The 27,017-nt window shown below is 40.3% G+C and overlaps 1 protein-coding gene across 1 annotated transcript; it reads right to left on the reverse strand.

The window, feature by feature from the left end:
- Positions 1-1,838: 1,838 nt before the first annotated feature.
- Positions 1,839-26,825, reverse strand: map3k10 (mitogen-activated protein kinase kinase kinase 10). The gene is made up of 11 exons (XM_079466534.1): positions 24,195-26,825; positions 10,778-10,958; positions 9,036-9,184; positions 8,738-8,913; positions 6,968-7,214; positions 6,523-6,645; positions 6,075-6,213; positions 5,437-5,546; positions 5,097-5,335; positions 4,174-4,708; positions 1,839-3,886 (listed from the first exon to the last, which is right to left on the reverse strand). Exons 1-11 carry the CDS (start codon positions 25,060-25,062, stop codon positions 3,477-3,479), a joined length of 3,177 nt encoding a protein of 1,058 aa, XP_079322660.1. The 5' UTR covers positions 25,063-26,825; the 3' UTR covers positions 1,839-3,476.
- Positions 26,826-27,017: the final 192 nt, after the last annotated feature.

The following is a 27,017-nucleotide window of genomic DNA, read 5'->3' on the forward strand; positions in this document are numbered from 1 at the left end:
AATAGTATTTCTGTTTGTGTTTTTATGCTAAAATAGTATGAGGGCAAAACTAAAAATGTAGAGAAGAAATTATTTGATGACAGTCGACCTGCAGTCTCCACTTCAATAGACAAAGTCAATGTGTATTAGAAGAATGAAATGCTTATTTGTTTATTTGAAACCCCTGTAAATGGATTTGGACAACATGAGATTGGGAAAGTGAGAGCAGATTTGTTTGTGTACAGGTGTAGCCACCGAATGTCTCGAAAAGGATAGTAAAACACGAGATGCTGTGAGGTAAACTGGTTAATAAACAACATAGTTGGCTAAATTTCAACCCCTTATTTGAAAATATTAAAATGCAGAAAGGTGTCTGTGAGGTTTAGGTTTCAGGGTGTGGTTAGAGCTAGTTGACAGAAAATAACAGTAGGTCATTGTAAAATCAATAAAAGTCTCTGGCAAGTGTCCATAAGTGTGCTTGCTTGTACGAGATCTACAGACACTACAGAGTAACGCTCTAAAACCTTCAATCTAATTTAGAACTAAATTATTACTGATAAATGATCAAGAATGATGGCTACTTGGCCTATTTCATCTCATTTTCAATCAAATTGGTTAGACAACATGTAGATATGTGTCTTCATATACTGGAACAGCATTATTACCATTATCAACACATCAAAAATAAATGTTAAGAGAGTCTTTCCCTGTGCTGTCTTTTTTTGGACACAGTCCTCCATACGGTACTGTCATGTCCACCATCTTCCCACTTTTATCTGTTGTTGCTTTTTATAGCATTGCCATGGAAGTTAAGTGTGGTTGCTAAGTAACTGGCTGGCGTCTGGATGCTCATAGTGGCTGTTGCTTCCACAGACACGAGCAAAGCTATGTGACTGTGTGTGTGTGTGTGTGTGTGTGTGTGTGTGTGTGTGTGCGTGTACGCGTGCACTATTGTGAGCAGTGGTTAGTGATGGAATACAGTTTACTCGTGACAACTAATGGTTTTACTACAGGAACCAAAATGAACCATGGTGTTCGCATTACATTTATGGTGATATAAATGATAATCTTCCATGTACCACATCTGATGGTCAGATAAAAAGTGGGTTTACGCACATCATTATCCTTTTTCGTGTTTTTGTATCCCTCTCTTGGCGTCTCTCCCAGGGCGAGGATCAGTGTGGTGTCTTCCCGTTGTCCTCGGTGAGGGAACATTCGCTGTTGTAAACAGACGTGACCGCGCGTTTGTGTGCGCGCTCACTGGAGGTGCTGCTCTTCTTCTTGTCATGCCTTTGTCCACAGCTCTATTTTCTAAATTGACTAATGAGTTTTTCGAGGGTTTATAACAATCATTATATGTCCTACAACAATTTTAAGGTTGAGCTCGTTTTGTGAACACTCCTTATGTTCCATCAAATAAAATCGCTATAGGAATGAATTGCGTCATGTCTTGGGACGGTGCGCGACTATGTCGACATCTAGCGGCCGTTATTAAAATGCACCATTCTAAGTTTACTGCTGTTGTTTATTGCTCTTTCAAAGATTACGCTGAAAAATCTGAAAAAACATACCCATAAATTATAACCCCAAATAATAGATTTGCATAAATAGATTTTTGGCCGGTAACTACCATAGGCTAATACTGTAGATTTGAGGCCAACTTGAAGGTAATTCATTTATAACAAACTTTGTACAGCCTAATAAATTACTACAACTCTTCAGTAAAGTCGTCAGCAATGGATGATTTCAAATCATTGTTTTAAATCAACATTGTGACAGGGTTTTCTGTATTTCAGAAAACTACAAATAATAAACCACGTTTTCCTCAAAGACATTTCCATAAACACATCACAATTGTTTAGTTGTAACAATTATTTTAATAAATACTCTTAGTGTTCCTCACACAGGAAATAAGGGGTGGGTTTGTTCAAACCCTTGCACAGAGAATGACCCTGATAACCAACACAAACACACAATCACGCTCACACGCATATACAGTCATACTCGTGGACAGTCAAAGAAATACTGTCTACTACCATGTTTTAACAGTTCAGCACAAAGAATTTAAGAACCCTCCAGTGTGTGTATCTCAGCATGGTACCGTCCACCAACAAAAGATCCTGAATCTCTCTGTTACTCAAAAGTAACACCAGTATGATGTCATTACATCTCGGTCCACATGTCCCTTCATAATGCTCTCTGAGGTGATTCATGGTAAAGTCTTGTGTATTCTCCTTACTATTTAAAATGAATTGCTGAATTGGTTGAGGAAGAACAACAGTTGTTACTACTACTAAGGACGAGGAGGAAGTGTCTGTCTGGCTGTTTGGTACACGATCATAAAAAACAGGTAGTACACGTCTGCTTTTTATTGCAAGTTGTTACATTAATGGATTTTTTGTCCTCTCTCATTAAGGTCCTCACAGGAGCTGTTATGGTGTTGAGAAGAAGAGATGCTGCGAAGAGATGTTGAATGTGGTTTGAACTTTTTAGAAGAGGAAAAAATTAGAGGTTTGCTCGTCCGTTGTCCGTCAGGTTGACATGCACTCAAACACACAATGAATACCCTCACACACAGACAGAAAGCCTCTGCTCCGAGCACAGCCAATCACATCGCATTTAAAGAAAAGGTTCACCTGTAGGTTCTGTCTTTATTTACCCACCCTTAGGTCATGAACTGCCCTTCCATGCAATTACAATATAGGGATTGAGGCTTTTAAGATTGAAAAATCTAAATGTATTCATATCTGTGTGACATGAGAGTGAGTAAATGATGACTGAAATTTCATTTAAATCCCTTTAGATTTTGGACTCTCTCACATTCTGATTAGGTCTTGCAGAGAGTCCTTAGGATGTTTTATAATTAAAAAAAAGTATTGTACACCTATTTCTGTACTTCGTTAATATATTACAATGCAACTTGCAAAGAGAATCCTATGCCATTGCAATTAATTGCATACCCAAGTCTCCTGATTATACATAAAGAAAGCATTACAATGTACACACTGGAGGGAATAATGCTGAAGAATGTAATTTTTCTTTCAGGCCAAAAACAGGGTTTCCCCGCAGAGCCTGTGACAAGGAGCAGATAACAGAGACATGCCCAGTGTTAACGGAGATATGAACAAACAAGGAAGGTCACAGACGTACAGAGAAATAGGGGTGTAGTATGACTGCCCCCTTGTGCTCCATGGGTAATAAAACTTCTCAATAAAGCACATCACCATAGGCTGGCACTTAACCAACCAAACTCGGCCATTAAGCTCGGAGACAATGAGTCACTGCAGACAGCCTGAGATAAACAAATCAAGGTCGTTTATCTCCTAACTGGATCCCAACCGTTTCAGAAGGCGTTTTCTAGCCACTGCAGAGGACAGATTTTCTGTGGGAGCTGCCTGCCACAAAATGTGGTCTTGTTGAATCTTCGGACAAACAGTGGGGATTGATTCTTAAGACCCCTACAATATGCTGGTTGTGAGTGCATCAGTCCGGGGGTTTTATAAGAAATGTTGATCGCACAGGGCGTGTTGTTTGTGTTGTCCACACAGGGCAACTGTGCTGTCCTGACTTTGGCCTTCCATGTCCATGTCGAGAAGGCTTTGATGGGCGATTCCGGCCCCGGTGCTCACTCCGCTGTCGCCCGAGCCCAGCGGACTGTCGCAGCTGCTACCTGGAGATGAACTGAGGGTCCGTGACAGAGATGACAGCTTCCAGGGGTCGGGACGTGCTCGAGCTGGGGTCGGCCGAGGTCGGGGGGCAAACTCGAGAGTTTTGGGACGCTCGAGCGTGCCGGTGTGGCTCTCCGGATCCGGCACTGGGAGAGGAGGAGGGGGTTTACGTCGATGGGCAGGGGGGTGGACGATAGATGGGTCGGGTAGGCGCGGAATGTCAAGAGTTTCACGAGAACCTGGGGGAAACATGCAAATGTTTTTATTTTAACCACTGTCTAGACGTTTGAACTCTCTTTAAATCTATGACAATTCAACCTTTTAAAAATGATGTCAGAGCATACGCTTTAGGAAAAGGATGAGGATGGGTCACATTTCAGCCAAAAATAAAAAGATAGAAAAAAAAGATTGCTTTGATTTAAAGGTGAATAAAAGATAAAAATCAGTTTTCCTAAAATGTATGGTAACGTTTTCAGTTGTTGTTTCCTAAACGTTTGTTCCCCCAATACTGAAAATGTTTTCTCACCTGTGTGTGGTGTGATAATAGGTGCAGTTGTAGGAGGAAAGGGCATGCTCCCGTCAGAGGGGGTGCGGCGATGCCCCACTACCGTCTGCGCTCGTGGACGGATGGCACCGTCAGAGGGCGTCCTGCGATGCCCGCGATTCAGTGCCATTGTTGCAGAGACGTGTGTGGGTGTGAGAGACTGGTTAGGCTCTCGTTTAAAGCTCTCCGCCTTCAGATCCAGCAGAGGGTTTAATGATGGCGTGGGAGAGACCACCGGGAGGGCGCTGCTTGGGGTAGGAGTGAAGTCATCAGGGTCGGAGGGCAACAGGGATTTGCTGGAGTTGCAGTCGGAGAGGGAAGAAAGAGAAAGGAGCGTGACTGAGGGAGACGGGTCCGTGGTGGGCAGGGTAGAGTCGTGATGGCGGTTTTGGGAGAGGGAGAGCGACAGTGTGCGGCTGGGTGGAGAAGTGCTGCGTCTGAATCGGCCTGTGCGCTGGAACAGGCCCTCCTTCTTTTTCCTCTGTTCCTCTCGTAGGTCTTGCTCATCTTGATTCATCTGCATGGAATGATGGTATCATCATATGGTATCACTACATTACTGCATTTAAATGAGAAAAACTGTACAGGTGACAGATTCCTGATTAAAATGAATGAACTTTAAAGGAAAGTTTAGCCATAAATGGAAATTCTGTCATCATTTACTCACTTTCATGTGATTGCAAACCTGTACGATTTTCTTCTGCAGAACACAAAATAAAATATTTTGAAGAACGTTGGTAAACACACAACATTGGCCCCATAGACTTTCATTGTATGTACACAAAACCACTGAAATATTTCTCAAAATATCTGCTTTTGTGTTCCACAGAAGAATGAAAGTCATGATGAAAGTCTGTATTATACCCTCAGAATGAAGAGAAAATGAACTCTCTCAGATTGTGTACCTGTTGTCGGCCCAGTTGGAAGATGTCAGAACCAAGGCCAACAGCAGCCAGTATAGAAGCACATCCCAACAGCAGCAAGTCACTTTTCTTTCTTTGACTACATCGTCGAAGTGAATCTTGCAAGCCTATTCCCAGCCCTACACCTGCCGACCCTGAGCCTATCTCCTCCATGGCTCCATTACTGTTCAACTGAGGCGCCAGGCGAGCTGGGGAAGTATCTTCAAACTCACTATGCTCCTCTACATAAAGGATAAATCAAATACATTAAATCTAGAATTATAATTTCGGTTAAAGATAAGTTAGTTAGTTGTACTGACATGAGAACTTTAATCTAGCTCACCCATTTCATTTAAGCTTGAGAATCCCGCTGTCATGGGAGCATGTTTTGGGGACTTCCCTAGATTTGGAGCACTGGTGGACCACACCTTCCCCTCCCCAAGAGATTTAAGTCTGTAACCAGATGAGCAAAAAAGTGGCAAAAATGTACAACAGCTCACAAATTGAACATTTCGCTGTAAAAGGACCTTTTCATTCGTTAATGTCAGCTAATAGAAATGAACCTAATAGAAGCTTAAAGACGTCATATCAAGAAGAATTATCCTTGACAAGACTAGTACTGTAAATATACATTTGACTTCAGAACATCCTCCTCAATGTTAATAAATATGAGTTCAAGCAATAACATGTTACTGTACCTTCAGTACCTCTCCATTTTCAAATTTTAGACAGAACATATTTAAATCCAAATTTCAATGCCTATTTAGCATGAAAATAAACATTAAGTAAAAATGCATGAAAATGAATGCTATTCCAGTGATAATTAACTTAAATTGAGCTTAGAAATAGATAAAATAATGTACTATACGACCCCTGGCTTTACAAATAATTTAAATGATTTAAAAAATCTTCTTGGAGAAAGAAATGAAGTTATTTTAATATCATTTAAACCAAAGTTTTTTTTCACATTGTAAGGTTTACCTGTCTTCTCCACCTGGTCTCTCACGCTGATGTGTGGAGCTTGGTCCCCATGTTCGGCCCTTCTTCTTGGTTCCTGCCAGGTCTTCTTTCTTACACACTGCAGTACGGCCCCACGTCTTCCTTCCATCACTCGGTGTCACTAAACGTCAGTGAATAAATATTTCAGAAAAAGTTTTTTATTATTTAAATGATAATATATATCATACAGTTACAGAACAATATAGAGCAGAGATGATTAAACAGAAACACATGAGCCTAAAGTAGGGTCTCAAGGCACTTAACAGAAACAATACACTCTTTTAAGTGTCCAGGCATTGATTCTTGGCACAAGGCAATGCAAGCATGCATTAATATCTAATAAGCTTTTTAGCAATCTACTCTACTCTACTCTACTCTTAATCTCTTATATAAGCCCAGATCAATGCATTGGACTCTCTTTGTTACTTACAGCGTATCGCTCTTAGACGAGGAATGACACCCGGGCTGGCTGGAGGAGTAGTGTTTTCACTCCCCTGACCCTTCCTCTTGTCCACGCTAGGAGAAGCTTGAACTGTGATCTTATGCTCGAAACCTTCATGATATCAGGAAAATATATTTATTATTATCTCATGCTAAAAACATTTTTGTCAGTTTATTATATTTGCAAAACATTCATAACATTTAATAACACAAATAAGATTTGTTGTGCATTAGTACTCGAAGGTTTAACATCTAGTTTAGTAAAAACGAACTTTTTTTACACTTCTGAATCGAAATTTTCCTGTAATAAGCACTTTGAAATACAACTGTAAATATTTTAGATTGACATTGCGTGGTAAAAGCATACTACACTCTTTAAATTAAAGAAAAGAAACTCAATAAAAAAAGCTCTCCCAAATTCACACTCCACCCACCAGAGGGCAGACTGATGCAGTTGCTGTCCCGGCCCAGTTTGAGCAGCCGGCTCTTTTTGAAGTGGCCCTTGCGCTTTTTGACATGTGGCTTTTCTTGATACATTTGATGGATGATGATGTTGAGCTCTCTTTCCACGATGTCAATCTCCCGCTCGGCTAGTTCCTGCTCGCGCCTCCTCAGATGCTCCTCCTGCTCCCTCTGCTCCTCAGCGGCCCGTGCCAATGCTTCCTCCCAAGAGCGCAACTCCTAATGAACAAGATAATTAACACCACTAAAGCAGTAGGTTATTGTGTATAATATTTTATCTAGTATCCTTGATTTACTAACTAAATGACAAAAAAAATGATAATCAGTTACAGTGCTTGCATCTGCAGCCTGACCCCCGGTTTGCGTGAATTACAACCAACGGCTCTACGAAGCACCATGCCGACTCTCAAAGAACTAAAATGTCGTCATTCTTTCGCATCTTTGCCGAAGGAAATAACGTATTTATTAAAAAAAATGCGTTCTGTAGATTATTTTTGTCCGTTTTAGGGCAGGGGTCGGCAACCTTTACGACTAAAAGAGCCAAATAATTTTTTTTGGAGCCGCAAAATATATGTTACCTTTAAATGACTATAACACAGGATGTTATGCATATAAGTTAGTAGTTACCCATAGTGCGATTTTTATGATATGTTAACAATTTATACATTTTTGTCCCTGGCAAAAGTGGAAGTGTTGCGATAGGAGAGTAGTGTAGCGGTTTAGTTAGACATTTTGTAGACACCTTTTTCTGTGAACATTTTCTGTGGCTTTTGTATTTGAGGAGTTTGATGAATAGCCACAAGAGACAACCTACTCTCTGCTAGCCAGACAGGATTTAAACTATTCCGGCTAAAGACCTAAAGTTTGGTTTAAAGACAAAAAACGTGCCCATCAGAATGCTTTCTCACCATTCCATTTCTAACACACGCATACAGTGTTCGGCGCTGTCTCACATTCGCAAAACTGAAATAAAACTGCTGCTCTCTGCATGTTTTTACTGTCATCTCCGGTTGAGCTCATATGTACATTGCATGCACTTATTTTGTCTATTTGGATGAAATATCTGAAAAAGCTAATACATTTACCTAGCCAGGGTGTATGGCTGGGTAAATGTGTATACTTTTTCAGATATTTCTTGAAGAAATCAGGACAGAAGTAGACAAATTAGACGGATCACAGCAGCGGGTGTAAACGGGTATGTGCCTCTTTCGTCCACTTGTGAACCAATCGACCAAAACCCATCTTATACCAGGCATAAACAGTGCCTTATTAAGACTGCATGGAGCCGCAGCAGGGGGGCAGAAGAGCCACCTGCGGCTTGAGATCCACATTGCCTGGTTAAGGGCTACTGTAGAAACAACATGGTGAATTCCATGTGAGAGGACCCGCTGTGTATGTAGATAGGAATAGCTCATTCTAAGGTAAAACAAACATTTTTTTTGTAAGGTCTTTTTTACACACCCCTTTGAAAACATTTATTGTTATGTATAATATACTGCATTTCTGTCAATAGATCCTCCAAAATATGACACACTGGAACTTTAACAATATTGTACTTCTAACATCAATGGAAACCCAAATTATGAGTTTGTATATAAAGTGTGACATGATTTAGTTACCTTAAGACACTGAACTTAAATCTTTACTAATCATTTTGCATCACCTGTGTTTGAATTGTTTCTCTTAAATCCTCAATATGTAAACAAGCATGACTTTGGCTGTTTAAGACATCCAGTCCTTACCTTCTCCTTCGCTCGTAGCTCATCGAACATCTGCTGGATCTCCAGTCTCCAGTCCTCCTGCAGGGAATGAAAAGACTCCAGGGGCATCTGGAACATGGACGACTGTTCAATGGCCTGCAGTCTCTTCAGGATACTTCCAAAAGAGGGACGACCATGTGGGTTAGGACACCAACACTCTGCAGAGAAAATAGAAGACATAGATGTAAAGGGTTCGTGAAGATAAAGTGATTGGTAAGCAGAAGAATGCTAAAGTGAAACTTGCTAATGTCATGTGATTGAGCCTAAACTTTATTTGTACCTTCAAGCAGTTGTACGAAGGGCTCAGGGCAGGTGGACGGGATGGGGAGGGTCAGCTTGTTCATGGCAACACCGTAGGCCACAGCCAAAGCATCGATTTCACGATATGGGACCTCACCAGTCAGTAGCTCCCAGAGCAACACTCCAAAACTGGAACACAAAGTCAGCTTGTTTGTTTTGTTTCATCGGGTTGTTTTGTTTGTATGTGTGTTTAGCGGTGGATTTATCAGAGATAAATAATTCCACAAAGACAAAACTGTGCAAAAAATAATAATAAATAAATAATTTATTTCTCTAAAATATACATATATATTATTTATAAATAATGCTAATATTTTTTATAGTGTGTCACTTTCCAGGAGAAAACCATTTATTTAAACACAGAAGTAGGGATGCTCCGATCCGATATTCGTATCGGGTATCGGCGTCGATACGTAATAAAATTCTAGATCGGGTATCGGTGCAATTTGTCACCGATACCCGATCTGACATAAAATTTGTGCTAGACGATGTAAAAGTTCATGGAGACACCGGCGCTTAAACTCTCTCGTGGGCGGCTGCGCATTGCGCAACGTGCGACATCATACGCTAGCAACGTGTGACATCATACGCTAGCAACGTGCGACATCATACGCTAGCAACGTGCGACATCATACGCTAGCAACGTGCTCTGTACGTAGTGCACGTGAACAAGTGAACATATAGCAGCAAACAGCATGGAGCGAGCCAAAATATCTGTCATTTGGAGTTATTTTACAACAGCTACGCCAATAAGTTCCACCGCTTTCATTGTTATGGATGGGCAACCGCTGTCCGTCGTTGCGAATAATGGCTTCAGACTCCTTATAAACCACCTGGAGCCGCAGTACGACACGCCGAAGCGTAAATATTTAACTCTACCTTGAACTGTACCGAAAAGTCTGCAAACACATATCAGAAAAAATTAAAGATGTCAATGCGGTGAGTTTTACAACAGATATCTGGAGCTGCGACGTGTCCACCGTGTCGCTTTTAAGTTTAACCACACACTGGTTGGATGAGAATTTTGTGCCACAAAATGCCACGTTAAATGCAACAAACATGTGCAGTTTTACTCAGCTAGGGAAGCTAGTGTTTTATTCATCTGTTTCTGTGTTGGATGTTAAATTTTATTTTCACTAAACTTTAGTTTAGTTAAGTGGACTTTGCTTTAGTCACTAAAGCATTAAAAAGATCTGATTCATGTTATTTTGAATATCTAAAGCAGTAAAGCTATTACTTTTTTGCTCAATTTCAGCAGCTTTTTTTTGCGAATTGATTTTTTTATTATTTTTGCACTTTCTTAAAAATTATTAAGAGATTTTGTTTCCATTTATTTATACCCGTTTATCAAGCTAGTGAAGCTGTTGTTATATTCAGCTGCTTAATTTGCACTTTAATTTTGAATGTCTTTTGTCCAAAGATAGTGAACACTTTTGTTTTATTTTTCATTTGTTTTGCACCGGTGCTGGTTTAATAAACTATTTACTAAATTTGTGAATCATTAGTTTGTTATTTTGTTTTACAGGGTCAGGAAATTTATGTTAAGTCGAGCCTGATGTCTTGCACAGCAATGCACATAGTTTATTAAGTAATTGTGCAATTTAAAATTTTTACCTTAGTATCGGATCGGTACTCGGTATCGGCCGATACTGAATCTCAGGTATCGGAATCGGTATCGGAAGCAAAAAAGGTGGATCGGAGCATCCCTACACAGAAGCTCACCTCCACAGATCACTACTTTTGGAGAATAGGGACAGTTTGATGACCTCTGGGGCCATCCAGGCGTACGTGCCGGCAGCGCTCATCTTTGTGGTGCGATGCCATTCTCGTGCAAGCCCAAAGTCGGTGATCTTCAGCGTCTTCCCGGTCAGATCGTCTCTCTCTATGGGCTCCAGGATCAGAACTGAGGGAGGAATATGATGAGAAACAGAGATTAAATGCCAAAGTAGATGGTAGATGCAAAGCAATGAAGATGAGTGGATGAGCTTGCACAGATTTAAATTCAAACCAACGAGGAATAGTGCAAAATTAGATATTTATGAAAAAGGTATTGTGGATTTGCATAACAGTGTTCAGTTTTGCACGTAACATCCAATAAGGAGTCTCAGTGGTACTCATTAGGAGATCAAAGCAGATTAGATGTTCATAACATGACTTGGCTCAACATAACATGACTTGGCTCAAAGCAGCTTTGCTCAAGATTTGCTCAAGAGTGCAAACATCTACAGATACAGATATGACTACACTTTTAAAGTGACAGTTCACCCACAAATCCGCCCAATTAACACTGGCCCCATTGACTTCCATTGTAATGGACACAAAGCAACCGAGACATTTCTCAAAATATCTTCTCACATATAGGTTTTGAATGACACGAGGGCGAATACATGATGACAAAATATACATTTTTGGGTGTACTATCCCTTAAATGAAAAATGACATATTATGAAAACAAACAGACAAACAAACATTTTTCTAGTGCAATAATGTGCACTGAAGAATCATGAATTTAATCATGTAAGTGACTTTAATTTAAACTCTGTAGATTTAGCAGGATGCTTCTTCATTTTTGGAGGGAGCTGAAGCTCTATACTCTATCAAATATTTATCATTCAGCAGCATGTGTCCAGGCATCCCAGAGCCCCGGAGAGAAATAAGATCTCCCGGCCATGAGCTACAGTCCTGAACACACACACGCTCTCAGCTCTTAACAGGTAGAGGTAAGATGCACCCTAAGTAGAGCGTAATCGTTTACTGTATACACACCAAGTGTCCTCAAAGTTGCACGCTTTACACGCCTATATCACAATTGGCCCTCCATCACGCCCTGATGTTGAGCGCATGTTGAGTACAAAGTCAATATTTCACAGAAGTGGCATTAGCGCAGAGAGCGATCCTGTCATTGTTATCCTTGAATTCAGCCTTGTGTTGAACTACCAGAATGCATTTTCACAATGACACAATCAACAATACACCTTTAACCTGTTAGATGAAGATCAAGCCTTATTGTCACAATACATGGGTTCGCTAGATATAATGATTTGAAGGAGTTCAACCATAGACATTCTGCTCAGTCCACAGTTAAAGAAATATTGACTTGCACCTGAGAACTGATGCACATCCTGAGAAATCAATTCAACTTTTAAATCTTCATAATGTACAAGTTGTTGATCCTTATCTAAATGTATGCTAGTATATGTGGTTTTTTTTTCAACAGCTCTTAAAAAATAAAGAGTTTTAATCTTTTAACTTTGAGGGACACTATGAAATAACATAAAACATCTGACAACAATCTCGTGACAACCAGCCCCGGTTATCCTTACAGCTTTGTGACAACTAGGCCTTGTCACCCTTACATGTGTGTGTATGAGAGTGATGGTTGTTTGTGGTGCCCTGTTTTGTTGTTCCTCCCTGTGTTTCCTGCTGTGTTTCCCTGTGTGGGTAGCTATGGAAATGTTTGGAGTGTCTATAGTCAGCTGGACTGGTTTGAGTGGGGTGGAGAAGGGTGGAGCGCAGTCTGCTATTGCTTTATCACCACATATATGCAAAAGGGAGAGAGAGAGACAGAGAGTTACAGAGAGAGAGAGAGAGAGAGAGAGAGAGGAAGGGAGCAGGGTTTCTGTTTAACTAGCAGATCACAAGCTCAGGTTGAACAGGTGGATCCTTTCTCTCTTTCCCTCGGTCCACTGCTTACAAAACTACTCTGTGTATTATCACGTGTGTTTGCACTGCGAGTCGGCTCCTCAACATTTCTCCAGCTCTCAACATTGACGAATTCATGCTATTAAAAAACTAAGATATGATGAGAGACTATCAATCTAAAAGAAATTCATGAATAAATCCCTGATCTTGCTTGAAATATTGCTTTTCAGGTACATGTATCCTTATTTTTAGGTATAGGTTAGCTATTAAGACAATGTTACTGGTTAAGAATGTGTGCGAAGAATAAGTCAAGTCGGTTGTGCTGAGCCTTGTGTTTGTGTTTCTGGCTGGGCTGTGTGGTGGGATTTGGAGAATAGGAGATGTTTGCTCCAAAATGTTAATAAGCCATTGTTACAGTGCTGTGTTAATGGCCATGTCACCCTGAGGAACAGCTGCCACCGGAGGCATGTGAGAGGATGATTATATGTGTGAACGACATAGGAAGAATATATAGAATTGTGAGAAAGTGTAAAAACAGAACAAGTTCATGAGAATGAATAAGCAGATTCTCTGAAAATGCTGCATGCTGAACAAGAGAGGGTGTGTCATTGACGGTAAATATGTATATACTGTAAACATGCATGCTTGTTCCAATGAACTGTTGTTTTGGGTCTTTACTAAAGTCCCCTACTGCTCATTTATGCATGTGTGTAGCTGTGTGTGTCTTTCCTTTTCAGCGATATTAAGTGGATAAAGTTGTAAAGGTTTTTGAAATAAAATGTTTAAACTTAAGGGGCTTTAGACAATCTCATTAGATCACTGTAAAAACAACCGAGGCGATGCAAAGTCCTCATAAGGATGACATCAACCAGGGTGTGTGTGACAGATTGCCTATGTGTTGGGATGATATCTGAGAGGACAGTCGCACAGGTTTCACAAGTCTGTCAAACACACTCAAACCTGTAAGCGCAGGACATCAACCATAACTTCCATTCATAATTTTATAATATTTGCCCCTGTGTATTAAACGGATATGTCTCAATATGTACGATACATATGTATCAGATAATGATGACATATCCCCATCTACATCAATTACAACTTCCCTAGCATTTCCTGTGTTTAGGTCTCCATCTGCAGCTACTTAGGGCTGATAATGATAAAGTGCGGTACAATGTCAGGGCAAACACATCTGTCAAATCATGTTTAACTGTTGTCATTACAAGTGAGCCATTTGACCCTTGACCCTTAGTGATCTGACCGAAGATTAAACCATTGGTCACTTGTAAACAGCACATTATCCAGCCATCACAATGTCTTCACCCTGCTGTTACAAGTCAAGAGAGGGTGATAAAAAATGTTCGATTAAAAATGTTAGTCACTGATTTATAATTAAGTCATAAGGTTCCATAGGTTGTAAATTTAGTTGTGGCTGAAGGGCGCTGTTAGACACAATGCACAGCAGACAAACTACAAAATACTACATAATACACATTTGAAGGAGAGTAATATAAAACACTTTTTAATTAAACTAATGAATAAAGTGGCATTTTATCATCATGCAATTTAGTTCCTAACAAAAAACTGTTAATACTGTTAGAATCTGGCCTCTGTGGGTGCTGTGGAGTCATTGTTACTATATTAAATACTTTAAAACAATTGAAATGCTGTATCGGTCTTTGTCAGGTGACGTCACACTCGCAAGAATCGAAGTGCATTATGGGTATCGCCGCCATTTGTAAGGTATCAACGCTGAGATTCTTCATTCAATTTCGATTCATTTTACAGATAAAATGGTCCGTTCTTGCTGTGTAATATGTTGTAATACTAAGACACACGATAGAAACAGTCAAACGCTTCACCACTAGTAAAGATTTAGTTTCAAGTTTCCCACTTGGAGGAAAGATTACGTACAGTTAGCATTCTCTTATGCATTTTAACACCGTGTCTACACCGGATGGTGACCGGCGCGGCGCGACATGACAAAACACCAAAGACACGCATTAGAAACCATTATAATGTCATATCTTTTCCACACCGGATGCGGCGCATCCGACCTTTTGCCTCCAATGTAGACACGGTGTAAAACTGATTTTCAACCCAGTGTTGTTTTAATAATAAAATATGAAGAATTAAATTTTCAAAACTGTGTTTTTGTTTATTATCAGTATTACTTGACAGCCAAATTAATTACAGAAAATGATAAACAAACAGGTGAGGTTTATTGTTAACTACTAAATAATGACAGAATGTTAACTTTTGGGTGTCCTTTCAGTACCATTTGTAGTACACTCAATAGGGTTCATCAGGATAAATTGGCACTGTCCCCTGAAGGCAGTGACAAACTGGAACTGTCAAGTCTCTTGTTCAACCCCACCTCCCACCCCCTGTTCCACCTTCTGTTTTGGACCAGCTACATTATAGACACTGCTGAGCAGCAGATTTTTACATTCCCTCGTGTTGATGTTGCAGTTATAATCCTTCACCTTGTATTTCTGTGATGTTCCAATTTTTGTGCAGCTACTTGAGAGGGTCCCCTTTTTAACTTAGCTTTGAAAATATTTCCCTGAAAACATTGTTTAAGTCTGGTTGCACAAACCTAAATGGATGTGTTGAAAAAAGGTTTCGTCCCTTTCGTATACACTGCATTCTTGGACTCATGACACAATCTCTAACATAGTTTTAAAAAATATTATATCATATGCATTTAACAAGAAATAATGAAATGACCATATTTTAAACACAATACTCCTTAATTGCCATCAATGACATGTATCTTGCTGCATTAGTGTGTAGCAAAAATTCATATTTGATGGTATTTGTGGACTGATAGGGTCCTTATCTAGACAATATTTAGCTCAGTAACTTGCTTAGACATCAAAGCAGCATTTCACTGAAAAGGTTATTGACTAAGAGTGCTGGTGGCAAGCATGGCTGTTGACCAATCAGTAGAAGCATGACTAAGCTGGGCGGGGCTTTTTTGGACCAATCAGTGAGTTTGGCCCGCTTCTCCTCCCTATCCTCAGCAGTCTCCGGGAGACTACATTTCCTCTTCATCATGCCCTGCAGACAATCGCTATCACCCCCTCTCTCTCCCCCTCCCTGCCTATTTTCCTCCATTCCTGTCTGAATCATATTCCAGCTGTCGCCTGCCCATGCATCCATTCTGCAGAGGAGAGAGCAGAAGAGAGGGATGGTGGGAATGGGTGAAAGAGAAACAGGAGTAGAAAGGAAAAGGAAAAGAGGAAATGGGGCATATCATCTGTGTGTGTGTTTGTTTGCATAAGTATGAATTTGTATTCATGTGCTCCTGGCTTTGTGTGCTTTGTAAGCGGGAGAAGTACACAGGGAGTGACGCAGATATTTTAGACATTGGCATCAAAAATAGACGGTAAAAGGAAGAAAATAAAAGAGGTGGAAAATATAGTGAAGAAAACAAGACAAACGAGAAGCTATATTTGTCTAACAGTTCTAACTCAAGTGTCTAATGTGACAATCACGGTTTTGTGCTTTCTATAAAGCTTCAATCATCACAATAGCTCAAGTGTATTGTATGTGGTCTGAAGCTTGTCCCTCTTTTATATCTTTTTTTTTAAAGATCTATTGACAGAAATGCATTTTTACATAACTATGGCTTCAGAGGTGTATAAAGACCCTACATAATAAAGAGTTATGTTTTACGACCTAAGAATGAGCTTTTTCTATCTACATACACTGCGGGTCCCCTTGCATGGAATCCGCCATGTTGTTTCTACAGTAGCCCTAACTGGACACACTGCTCTACGTAAATAAGTTATCTCTTTCGGCAAAGTAGCGAAAACTTGATGACATGTTTGTTTTGTGTCAGCCTCCATAGTGCATAGAAAGGGAGGGGTGGAGTGAGCCGTTGATTGCAATTCCAAAACCTCACTGCTGGATGCCACAAAATTCATACACGGACCTATAAATCTGCAACAAATCTGCATCTAAACGGTTCAAAATCTGACTGACCAGTTGTCAGGTGTGCAATAGCCAATGAAATTGTGCTTTTGTCTCCCCAACAATTGTGACATTCATGTATCTTGGTTATATTTCCCATTCTGTGACTACTGTTGACACTCTAGTCAAGACTAAAGTTTGCTATGTGCATATTTGCGTGAGACCAAATTTTAGAATCAGAACCTCTGGTATAAAGATTTTGTAATCGGCACATCTTGTCTAGATGAGCTGAGTAGTTTTCCAACACGAAACCGCAAGCCTCAATCTCATAGCGTGTGCTGTGACTTTACATCCGAAGACCTCATGTCACCGATACCTTTACTTGGCTCAAGATGCAAAACCAAAGAATGATTTTCACTTTAATCAGCATGGCACAATGTCGCCCTCCAGGAATGCTATTATTATGGCTATATACCCATACAATATTCTGCAAGGTGACTTACAGTAATTTTGACATTAGATGCTGCTGCTTTTGTTGCGTGTGCTTTTAAGAAGTCCTTGAGGTTACGCATTCACGATTAGAGTCAAATTTCTGCCCTTACTCTGTTTAAATGTCAATATTAGACTGCCTGAAATGTCAATAGATAAGAGTGTAATTACAACCAGTGCCGCGGCGATGGCCTTGACTTCTGGACATACATTGAGTCTTTTTCGGGACATTTGGAATGCAAACCACCAAGCAGGAACTGCATGAAAATTTGCCTGAATAGGGAGCAGGGACGTGAAAACTGCTGCTGAACTCTAGAGTTATTACTTCCTTCTCTCTCCTCGCGCTTTCCAAACACTGGTGTTTCATTTTCACTTTATGAGTACAGCATTGGCTTTCTTTATGACATAATTCAGAGAGCAATTTAAAATACATTTTAATATCTTAACACAAAAATAGTTTACTTCAAGAAATGTTAAGAGATTTTTTTCATCAGATGTTGTAGCGTTCAATGAATTTTATTAACAGGACACCACCACACACCGCACTGTTTCCCTGTCCCACAGGGTTAAATGTACCCGCAGAGGGCCGGTTTAGCCTGTGTCAGCTGTGCTGCTATCAGGCCTCTTTGAGGTAAATGTCACCTGAGGCACATGCAAAGAGACACTTCATGACACAAGCAGCACCTGACTGTCACCAAAATACCTGCCTGACAGAGCTGCTCTTCTTATCTGCGTGTTTCATACGCTTGCTTTCGGAATGTTTTGGGGAATATAGACCACATTCATTATTATATATTGTACATCATTATTATTATTGTAGTACAGGTGACAAAAACAAGTAATCTAAAAATGAATTTATATTAATATAAAGTCAGTCAGTACATGCAAATAGCTTAATTTACAAATGCCTCCAAAAGGTGCTGTTGTATTAGCTATCAAAAGATAATTGGGAAGTTCACCCAAAAATGAAAATCGTCTAATCATATAGTCAACCTCGTGTCATTCCAAACCCGTATGCTCTTCATTCTTCTGCACAACACAAAGGAAGATATTTTGATGAATCTTGGAAACCAAACAACATCCGCCCCCGTTGACTTTCATTTTATGGACACAAAACCATACAGCCATGAGACATTTCACAATTATCTTCTTTTGTTTTCCACAAAAAAGAGTCATTCAGGTTTTGAATGACATGAGGGTGAATAAATGATGACAATTTCTTTTTAATAGTTTTTATTGGTTAGATATTTGCAAAACTGTGGTGCTCGAACACGGTGTTCGATTCTGGTTCACTTAATTTCACAATCCATTTATTCATCAATTCTCCATTCATAATAATAAAAAGGCCAAATTGCATTATCTAACTCAGCTGATACTTAAATTGTAAACAGTCACCAGACAATTGCCTTGACTAACGCAATTTTAAACCATTTAAAATTCTGTGTAATTAATAATACTTTCCAGTATTGATATTCTTACTATGGACAATATTCCCCACACAACTGACCTAAATTCATCGAACATTCTGAATCTGCTGACCTTAAGAGACCGGTTAATAAAAACATGGCTGCTGTCTAATAATTAGTTTACAGGACACGCTAACACAACCTGTTCCAGTATGACATCCCTTCAAGAGAGGCCTTGCTCCTCTGCGATCCTTTCAGTGTTCTAACAATGCTTCTCTCACTTCAAGATCTATGATACTTAGCCATGTCAGTGCGTTCTGTGTACAGTTCTACTGTATAGTGGCTGTCTGTGTTATGACATTTGCATGCATTGTAACGTTGCATTGCGAGGGTATACAGATGGGAATACTATACATTCAGTGTGTGTTCCTAGCAGCTACCACACAGTATGTCAAAACAATGCTCCATATTTGAGCGTGCTCGGTGGAAATGGATGTGTGGTACTGTTCGTGTTCATCATGTTTTTTGCATGTATGTATTAGCAGTGTGGGCAGGTCTTACTTTGATTATTGCTGCAGTACATAGTTAATGTGTGTGTGTGTGCGCAGTGCATTATAGTGTATGCTCAGTCTGGGTGTGGATAACCACTTTGTGTGTACACATTGTGTCCTCTTTGCTTTCAGCTTTTGCCCTCCTTTCTCACAGTCATGTGAGATCAGGACCAAACATTGGACTCCATCTAAGTTACTCTTTAACATGAGAAATTCTTATACCTGGTCAAATGTATCCACTTACTGTATGTATTAAACCAAAAGAGAGTTTTATAGATACTACTAATGTATTAACCAATAGAGTGTTGTATAGATACTCAATCACTTGTGGGTTTCAGTTCATTAAGTGAGACCGCCAGCCATACTGTTTATTGTCTGTTAATTGATTTCTGTGTTAGATACTGGTGTGTGTGTGTGTGTGTGTGTGTGTGCACATTTGCTACCTGGCAAGCATTTGATCTGTGTCACAGTTTAAAGGGATAGTTCACCCAAAAAGGAAAATTCTGTCATTTACCCACCCTCAAGTTATTCCAAACCTTATCAATTTCTGATGAACACAGAGAAAGATATTTGGAAGAATGTTATCAATTTTCAGTTCTGGGACATCATTCACTACCATAGTAGGAAAAGTTGAAATGTTAGCCAAAGGTCCCCAGAACTGTTTGCTTTCCTAAATTCTAATATTGTGTTCAACAGAACAAAAAATATACAATCTTTTTCTTCTACTATGGTAGTGAATGATGTCCCAGTCTCGGTGTTGAACAGAACAAATACATTTATACAAATTTGAAACAACTTAAGGGTGACTAAATGATGCCAGAAATTTCATTTTGGTTGAACTTTCCCTTTAAACTAAGGGAGACTGACCTCGGTTTTTTCGCAGTCTCACTCACACACGGCTAGGTGTATATTAACAAAAGATTATTAAAAACTCATGGCCTCAAAACACACCTCTGCGGCAGATGCCAGAGTTCCCATCAACTGGATGATGTTTCAAATCTGATCGATGAGCAGTATTGGTGAAGATAGTTTAATGAGTATCAATGTCTATAATATAAATTAATTGTTAACAAGTCATTTTAAAGACTTTGCTGCTGTTTAAACAGGTGCAGGGAGGCACAGCTGAGAAAAACTTTAATAGAAAATCCCTTCTCTCAGGTAATGCTTGGAGATAGTATTCACGTCAACACAAGTAATGACGGAACACATCTGTAGAAGGATTACTGAAAATAAAGAGTACCGGTAGCTCTTCCAGCTGGTAAACAACTGCACTAGCAACGCACAGGTCATGGTTACATCCAATACATCCCTAGTGTTTAATAGATATATCCACAAATAAATGAGTCATGTGCACTAACCAAAAAAGCAAACATTAAAAAATAAATAATTTTTTTTACGATCCTGCATGTTTGAGAAGACACAATCTAGCCTAGTGCATCTGACTCATTCTAATTGGTGGGAAAGGAATGCATCCTATTACTTATTAATGGCACACCTTAAATTCTGAGTGACAGTTGTGCAATGGATGAATGCGTAGTGTTGTCGTATAGGCAAGTGAGCTGTGCTGTGAAACTGTCAGGCCTCTTTTGTAGCCCCGAGAGCAAATCTTTCGAATAAAGACTCTGAGCGACAAGGTGGTACAACCAATGTGACTATACCTATTTACAATACATTTAAGTAGATCTACTGTATAAGTATGTGGATAAGTATGTGGAGTATCTTACCACAATGTCCTACGTGGGCATGTTTTCACTTAAATCAAATGTGACTTACAGTACATATAATCTGTGTACCCCTGGAAATCGAACCCATGACCTTGGTGTTCTCAGAGTCATGTTCAACCAGTTAAGCTACAGGACAATTACAAAGACATAAAATATAACCACAGCAATTAGTCATTTAAACTGAAGCCTGCAATACAAATGACAAATGAGTGCTCTTGCTTCAGTTCTGTGATTCTGTCCATGTACCCTGGTGACCCCGGTACTTATAACCCCTCATTGACCCCCTTCCTCCCCCTGCGTGAGTTCAGACCCAAGGGCTTTTCAGCCACACACATACATGTATCCACACACATTCCTCATTCCTCTCCCATGTATTTGTACGAACTCTTGTGAAAGGTATAGGCCCTCATTTTCTCATATCCATTCTCCCCTCCCCCTGCCAGGCGAGCGACTCCTGTCATTGTCGAGCCATCTCTGTCTTGGGCGTGCGATAAAGGGGTCATTGTGCTGTGCTGTATTTCCAGCCTTTCTGCTTCTCTCTGTCCCTCATTCTTGTTTTCTACATTTGCTGGTAAAATGTTGTTTCAAAACTCTTAGTTTAAAAGCTAATGGCATGCTAAGATGGCATGGCATCACAAGGCCAAAGACTGAACTGTAGCCAGTTTGTACATAGTACACAGATATGGATGCCGTTAATATTTGAAAACGGGTCAAGACATCCAAAACAACCCTATATAGCCTTAATATATATATATATATATATATATATATATATATTACAGTGACATATTTACGTAATTTTTTTCCCCAAAAGACACTTTTTGTTTTACAATTAATGTTCAGCACCAAAAATACAGGTCTGCATTCTATCATCTGTTCTGTCAGATGCAATATTAAGTCTGAATTCAAAACCTCAACATTATTTAATTTAGACACTATTAGAAATGACCACTTCTAACCCAGTCTGATAGGCCTACCTTGAACATCAGTGTGTCTTTAACTTGCACACCTGATACTGAATCTAGGTCTACAGATATTATCTTTAACAACAAGTAAAAAACAAGTACTGAACGTGTGCCATGGCTATTTGATAGCTTGAGACAGTGCGTGTTAACCATTAGCAGTCAGGTATTCCAGGAAATGCCTGCCTGAGGAGTGTGTCAGGGGAAGGTGATCAGGGGTTTAGCGTTACTTTCGGCTGACTCACGCTTCCAGTTGATCCCCATTTCTTTTTTGTTTTTGCCGGCGTGTGGGCCGCTCTTTGATAAGGCGTAATTTAAGTCCGGTGTGAGCTCGGTTAACAATATGGACTGACCAATTACTGCAGCCAATCAACACACAAATACAGAGTGACATCACTTTAAAGCAGGTCACAGTAATCAGATTATCCCAGTTATACAGACGCACTGACCAGCCAGGCAAGTATGTTGAAATTAGCCCCCCGGGGGGCAGATTTTACAGTTATTTTAGCGTGCCAATTCTTTCATACTATACGTCTTTGTTTCTGGCTTTGGATTTATTAGCAAAGCTCCTTTTTCAAACACAAGCCATGCATCCCCATTCACATTCCATTTGTCCGAAATAGTATTTGAGATTCAAATTAGTATGCTGTAACTCAATTACCAACACTTCACCCAAAAATACAATTGTCATTATTCACCTTCATGTTGTTCAAAACCTGTATATGACTCTTTTTATTCTGTGGAACACAAAAGAAGATATTTTGAGAAATGTCTCAGTGGCTTTATATCCATACAGTGATAGTCAATGGAGACCATTGTTGTTTTCTTATCACCGTTCTTCAAAACATCATCTTTTGTGTTCTGCAAAAGAAAGAAAGTCTGTTTTGGAATGACATGAGGGTATATAAATGATTGAATACTTTTATTTCTGTGTGAACGTTCCCTTTAATGAACCCTTAAATTATGCGTCACTAAATAAAAAATGTGATAAACACCAACTCACAAAGTATTGCGATTGTTGAAGCAGATATTCTATCATTCATCCAATGTGATGCATCGCGATAGAGAATTGTACTGTAGGGGGAGGGGATATCTAGGGTGCAAAAGCAGGGAGCTGGGAAGAAGCTGGAGGGCTTGGAATCCGCCTCTGTTGCCACGGCAGCTGTGCCAATCTCCAAGTACGTCAACAGTTTGAAGAGATACCTGAGCTCACAGCCTCTGGATAATGAGGAGCTGTGAAACTCTAAACTCTGACAGCTAACGCATTCACCCCTCCTGTGTCTACAGGGGCACTGTTAACACGCATCCCATCTCTGCGAGGAGGGGCAGCAGCGCTGAGGCGACAAGGACAGGGATTAGGACTTTGCTAAATCTTCTCTCTAGCTTTTGGGCTGCAGTGTCGGTCTAGCTCTGTTGGCGCACAAGGTGAACAGTCAGTGCTGTGCAGTGCTGCTTTCCCCATCCATCTAAACACACACCCATATATGCATCCATACACTCACACAGCCATTCAGCGACTGTCTTCTTTCTGCCCAGTAAACCAACAACTCTTAACTGCGCTTTGCAGCAAATAGCACAAAGGACCAAAAATAGACCAGCATGTTCCAGAGCAGAGCAGCTCTCCTTAAGCAGAGGAAGCAACGCAATGAGAGGAGGCTGAGGGCAAAAAAAGACCAGAAAATAAAGTTCACATACAACATCGAGCCTATTTCTTTCATCTATGTGAGACCTGCTGTCACTGTGTTCAGACCACCCGTGCCAAATTTGCATGCTGTTTCCTTTGCAGTTTTGAGGAGACCTCATGTTTTGTTTGATACTTACGTCTGTTTTTGGAACTGTGTCTTTTCTATTCATATTTCAAGTTTGTACATCTCATAAAAAAAATGGTTTGGAACAATCTGAGGGGTGAGTAAATGATGACAGAATTTTCGTTCTTGGGTGAACTATCCCTTTAAAGAAATTTACTAGAAATAATAATTAACACACACTCATGTCATTTTCTTTGTAACTGACTAGTATCTTTGGAAAATATCCTACCACTTCCTAGCTGTGCAATGACATTAAACAGTGCCCCTGTTTTGAAGCTCCAAAAAAGCGTGTATATCAATCATAAAAGTAATCCGCATGACTCCTTGTTTCTTGAGGGAAAGATATGTTTTTAAGTAAAATCATTCATATTTTGAGTGTATGTTACCAATATGCATTACATTAGATTAGAAAACTACATGCATGATGCCAGCATGCCGGCTCCATGTATCTCAGTGTCGAATCTCATAGGTTCTGAGGTTGGATATTTTTCAAAATTACTCAAATTGTGCCCGGCTGAAAAAAGAAAGTTACCTAGGATGGCATGAGAATGCTTCAAATATGGATTAAAATCGTGTTAACGTGGTTTAAATTTGATCTATGAATCCTCGTTGGTTATCAAATACAAAAACGTGACTCACTGTTGCTGGATTTGAGGTCTCTGTGGATGATTGGCACAAAGGTCTGGTTGTGCAGATAGTCCATTCCATTCGCAATCTGCACTGCCCAATTCACCAGAACCCGAGGGGGCACCTTTTTCCCAGCAAGCGCCCGATTAAGCCCCCCGCCACGGGCATACTCCATAACCAGGCAAAGATTTGGCTCCTGTAGGCAAACACCTCGTAGAGCGATGATGTTGCAGTGTCGTAGCATCCAGAAGAGTCTGGCCTCCTGCCTGACATTCTCCGCAGTGGCACTGATGTCCTCATCTGGATCCTGACGGGCCGCTTTAACAGCAACTTCCTCATCTTTCCATACACCCTTGTACACCTTTCCAAATCCACCGACGCCAATCACCTCCTCCAAGCACAGCTCTGAAAAGTCAATGTCTAGTGGCGACTCCCCACCAACCAGGCCTTCGGGAGGGAGCGTGGGGTAGCTGGCGTCCCGTCGGGTCACGTAATTACTGGGAAATATGCCCACCTTGTCCTGGATCTTGCCGGTCCACCAGCCCTCATCTCCAGACACTTTGGAGTCCTTGGAGAGGACCTCCAGTAGGTCACCCCGTCGTAGGGTCAACTCCTCATCCGCTGTGGCCTCATAATCAAACACAGCCATCCAGAAAGGGTTATTCCCTTCGGGATGGTTGGGTAGATGAGAATCTGGGGATCCCACAGAAGATGAAAGAGTAGAGGAGTTCCAGCTACTGCTGGTCTCTTCCTGTGTCAGACAGGGTGTATTTGGGGGAAGTGGGGGTCCACAGGAGCCTCCACTGCTGGTGCAAGGTAGAGGGGCGGCATTTCCACCGCCTCCATCTCCTACTCCACTCCCTCTTGAGTATGGTTCCATCACTGAGTGCACAGGTCAGCGATGCGGTCTCAATAGCTGGAAGAAGCCCTCTGTCAACTCACACACAATATCCATACAGAGCCCATCTATTGAATACAGGCCTTTTTGATGAGGGAAGAAATCAATAAGAAATGCTTCTGATGAGCTGCCCCCGCACTGTTCTCATTGACACTTTGTGCGTGTCTTAACATGTATAGAGCCTTGCACCTTTAGACAAATGTTCAGTCCAATATGACAGATCCCAACAGTGAATGAGAGGGCTCCACATCAGATCCAAAGCGTTTAACAGATACCCAAATGATACTTTTCCATTAAAAAGTCTCCTTCCAAAAGACTTGCTGATTTTTCTTTTGCAACAAAATGAATATTTCTACAGAATTATGATAGGACTAGATGGATCGTCTCATAATTTGCCCCATACTATATTATAATTAAGTACACGTTATGCTTATAAAGAGAATGTTGTCTTAAATAATCCATTGACACATAATCAGGTTTTTGGATTTATGAATGTATGCACACGTGTTCTTATTTTGCAATATATGTTGAATTAAAATTAACAGCATACAAAGACATGTATGCGCTGGCAGAAGGCATCTCCAGGCATCTTTCCTCCAGCTCAAATGTTATTGGCTAACAGAAATGCACCTGCTTGCGACATCAAAACACTTCTAAATATCGCCATATCGTTTATATTTGTCATCACAATTCTCTACGTCACGTACGCATCTTGTAAATCGTTAAAGATTTAAGCCAGTTTACGTCTTCCAAAGCCCGCTTCCATTTTAACATCACAAAAGTGATGGCAGTGCCATTTGCTTATGTCGTCTAAGCAGAATATTTCGTACACTTCTAGCATTTGGCGTAACGTTATTAGCATCTATTTTTAATCAAATGAATTCATCTCAGGATACATTTAAATATCGCTATTACAGGTCTACGTTGTTTTGCATTTTAATCCACGTCGAAGTCAAAGCCGCTGACCACTGGACTTCGTCTGGTTTCTGTGAATCGCATGTGCAGGTCATTCGATAATTTCCTCTTCATTTTCCATGATAGTCATTTTTGTCAGCAGACCCGTTATTGTCAGATAGAGGCGCTAATTCTTGAAGATGTTGTTTGTATAAATAGATCAATAAATACAAAAGAGAAACTTCGGCTTGGTATTGGCTGTTTAGTATTATATAAATAGCGATATATGTTGCTTTCATGAGAAAAGACAGAGGTGCGGATGGCATGCATAAAGGTGACTTTATCCTAGACGATGTGATGGTGATTAAGCGACGAAAGTCTTCTCCATAATGTGTTTCTGTTGTGTAAATTTAAGCCAGCAGAAAGTGCCTCCACCATCTTTATAATAATAATAATAAATAGCCACCTAGTTTCTCTTATATTCTGCACCAACTGCAAAAAAATCGTGTAATCCAGACATTAGTGACATTGTATCCATGCGTATTTCCAGGCGTCCTCTAAAAATAACCACCGGTTTTCTGTATTCATATGTTTCTTCTTGTTGCCTTGACCGATCTCTGTACATCACAACATCCACACACCTCGTCGCATGGGCGTATCAGAACGCTGGAATATTCCTCCCATTCGTTGTACACATAACCTAATTCCGCCGATAAAATGTATTCGTCCCCTCAGATGGTGTAGTTGGTCAGCCGGTCCTCCATCGTTTATTGCCCCCGTATCTTTTCTCCCTGCAAAATGCGAGCTATTCCATGGACCAAGCTGTCAGCTCCAAGGGCTGACTTTGTATCCAAATACACCGGCTGGACTGGGGGTGGAGGACATAGGGAATGCTGGGAAATGGAGTTTATGTTTTGTGCACAGAGGATGTGACTCGATGTATCAGGTCTCATATGTATCCTTTATAGGGTCATATAACAGAATTCAATGACACATAAAATAAAAATGTGTAATGTGTTAAATGGCGATTTAAATAATCTCAA

The sequence above is a fragment of the Barbatula barbatula genome, assembly GCF_947034865.1.
Source record: "Barbatula barbatula genome assembly, chromosome: 10".
In the NCBI taxonomy this organism is placed as follows: Eukaryota; Metazoa; Chordata; class Actinopteri; order Cypriniformes; family Nemacheilidae; genus Barbatula; species Barbatula barbatula.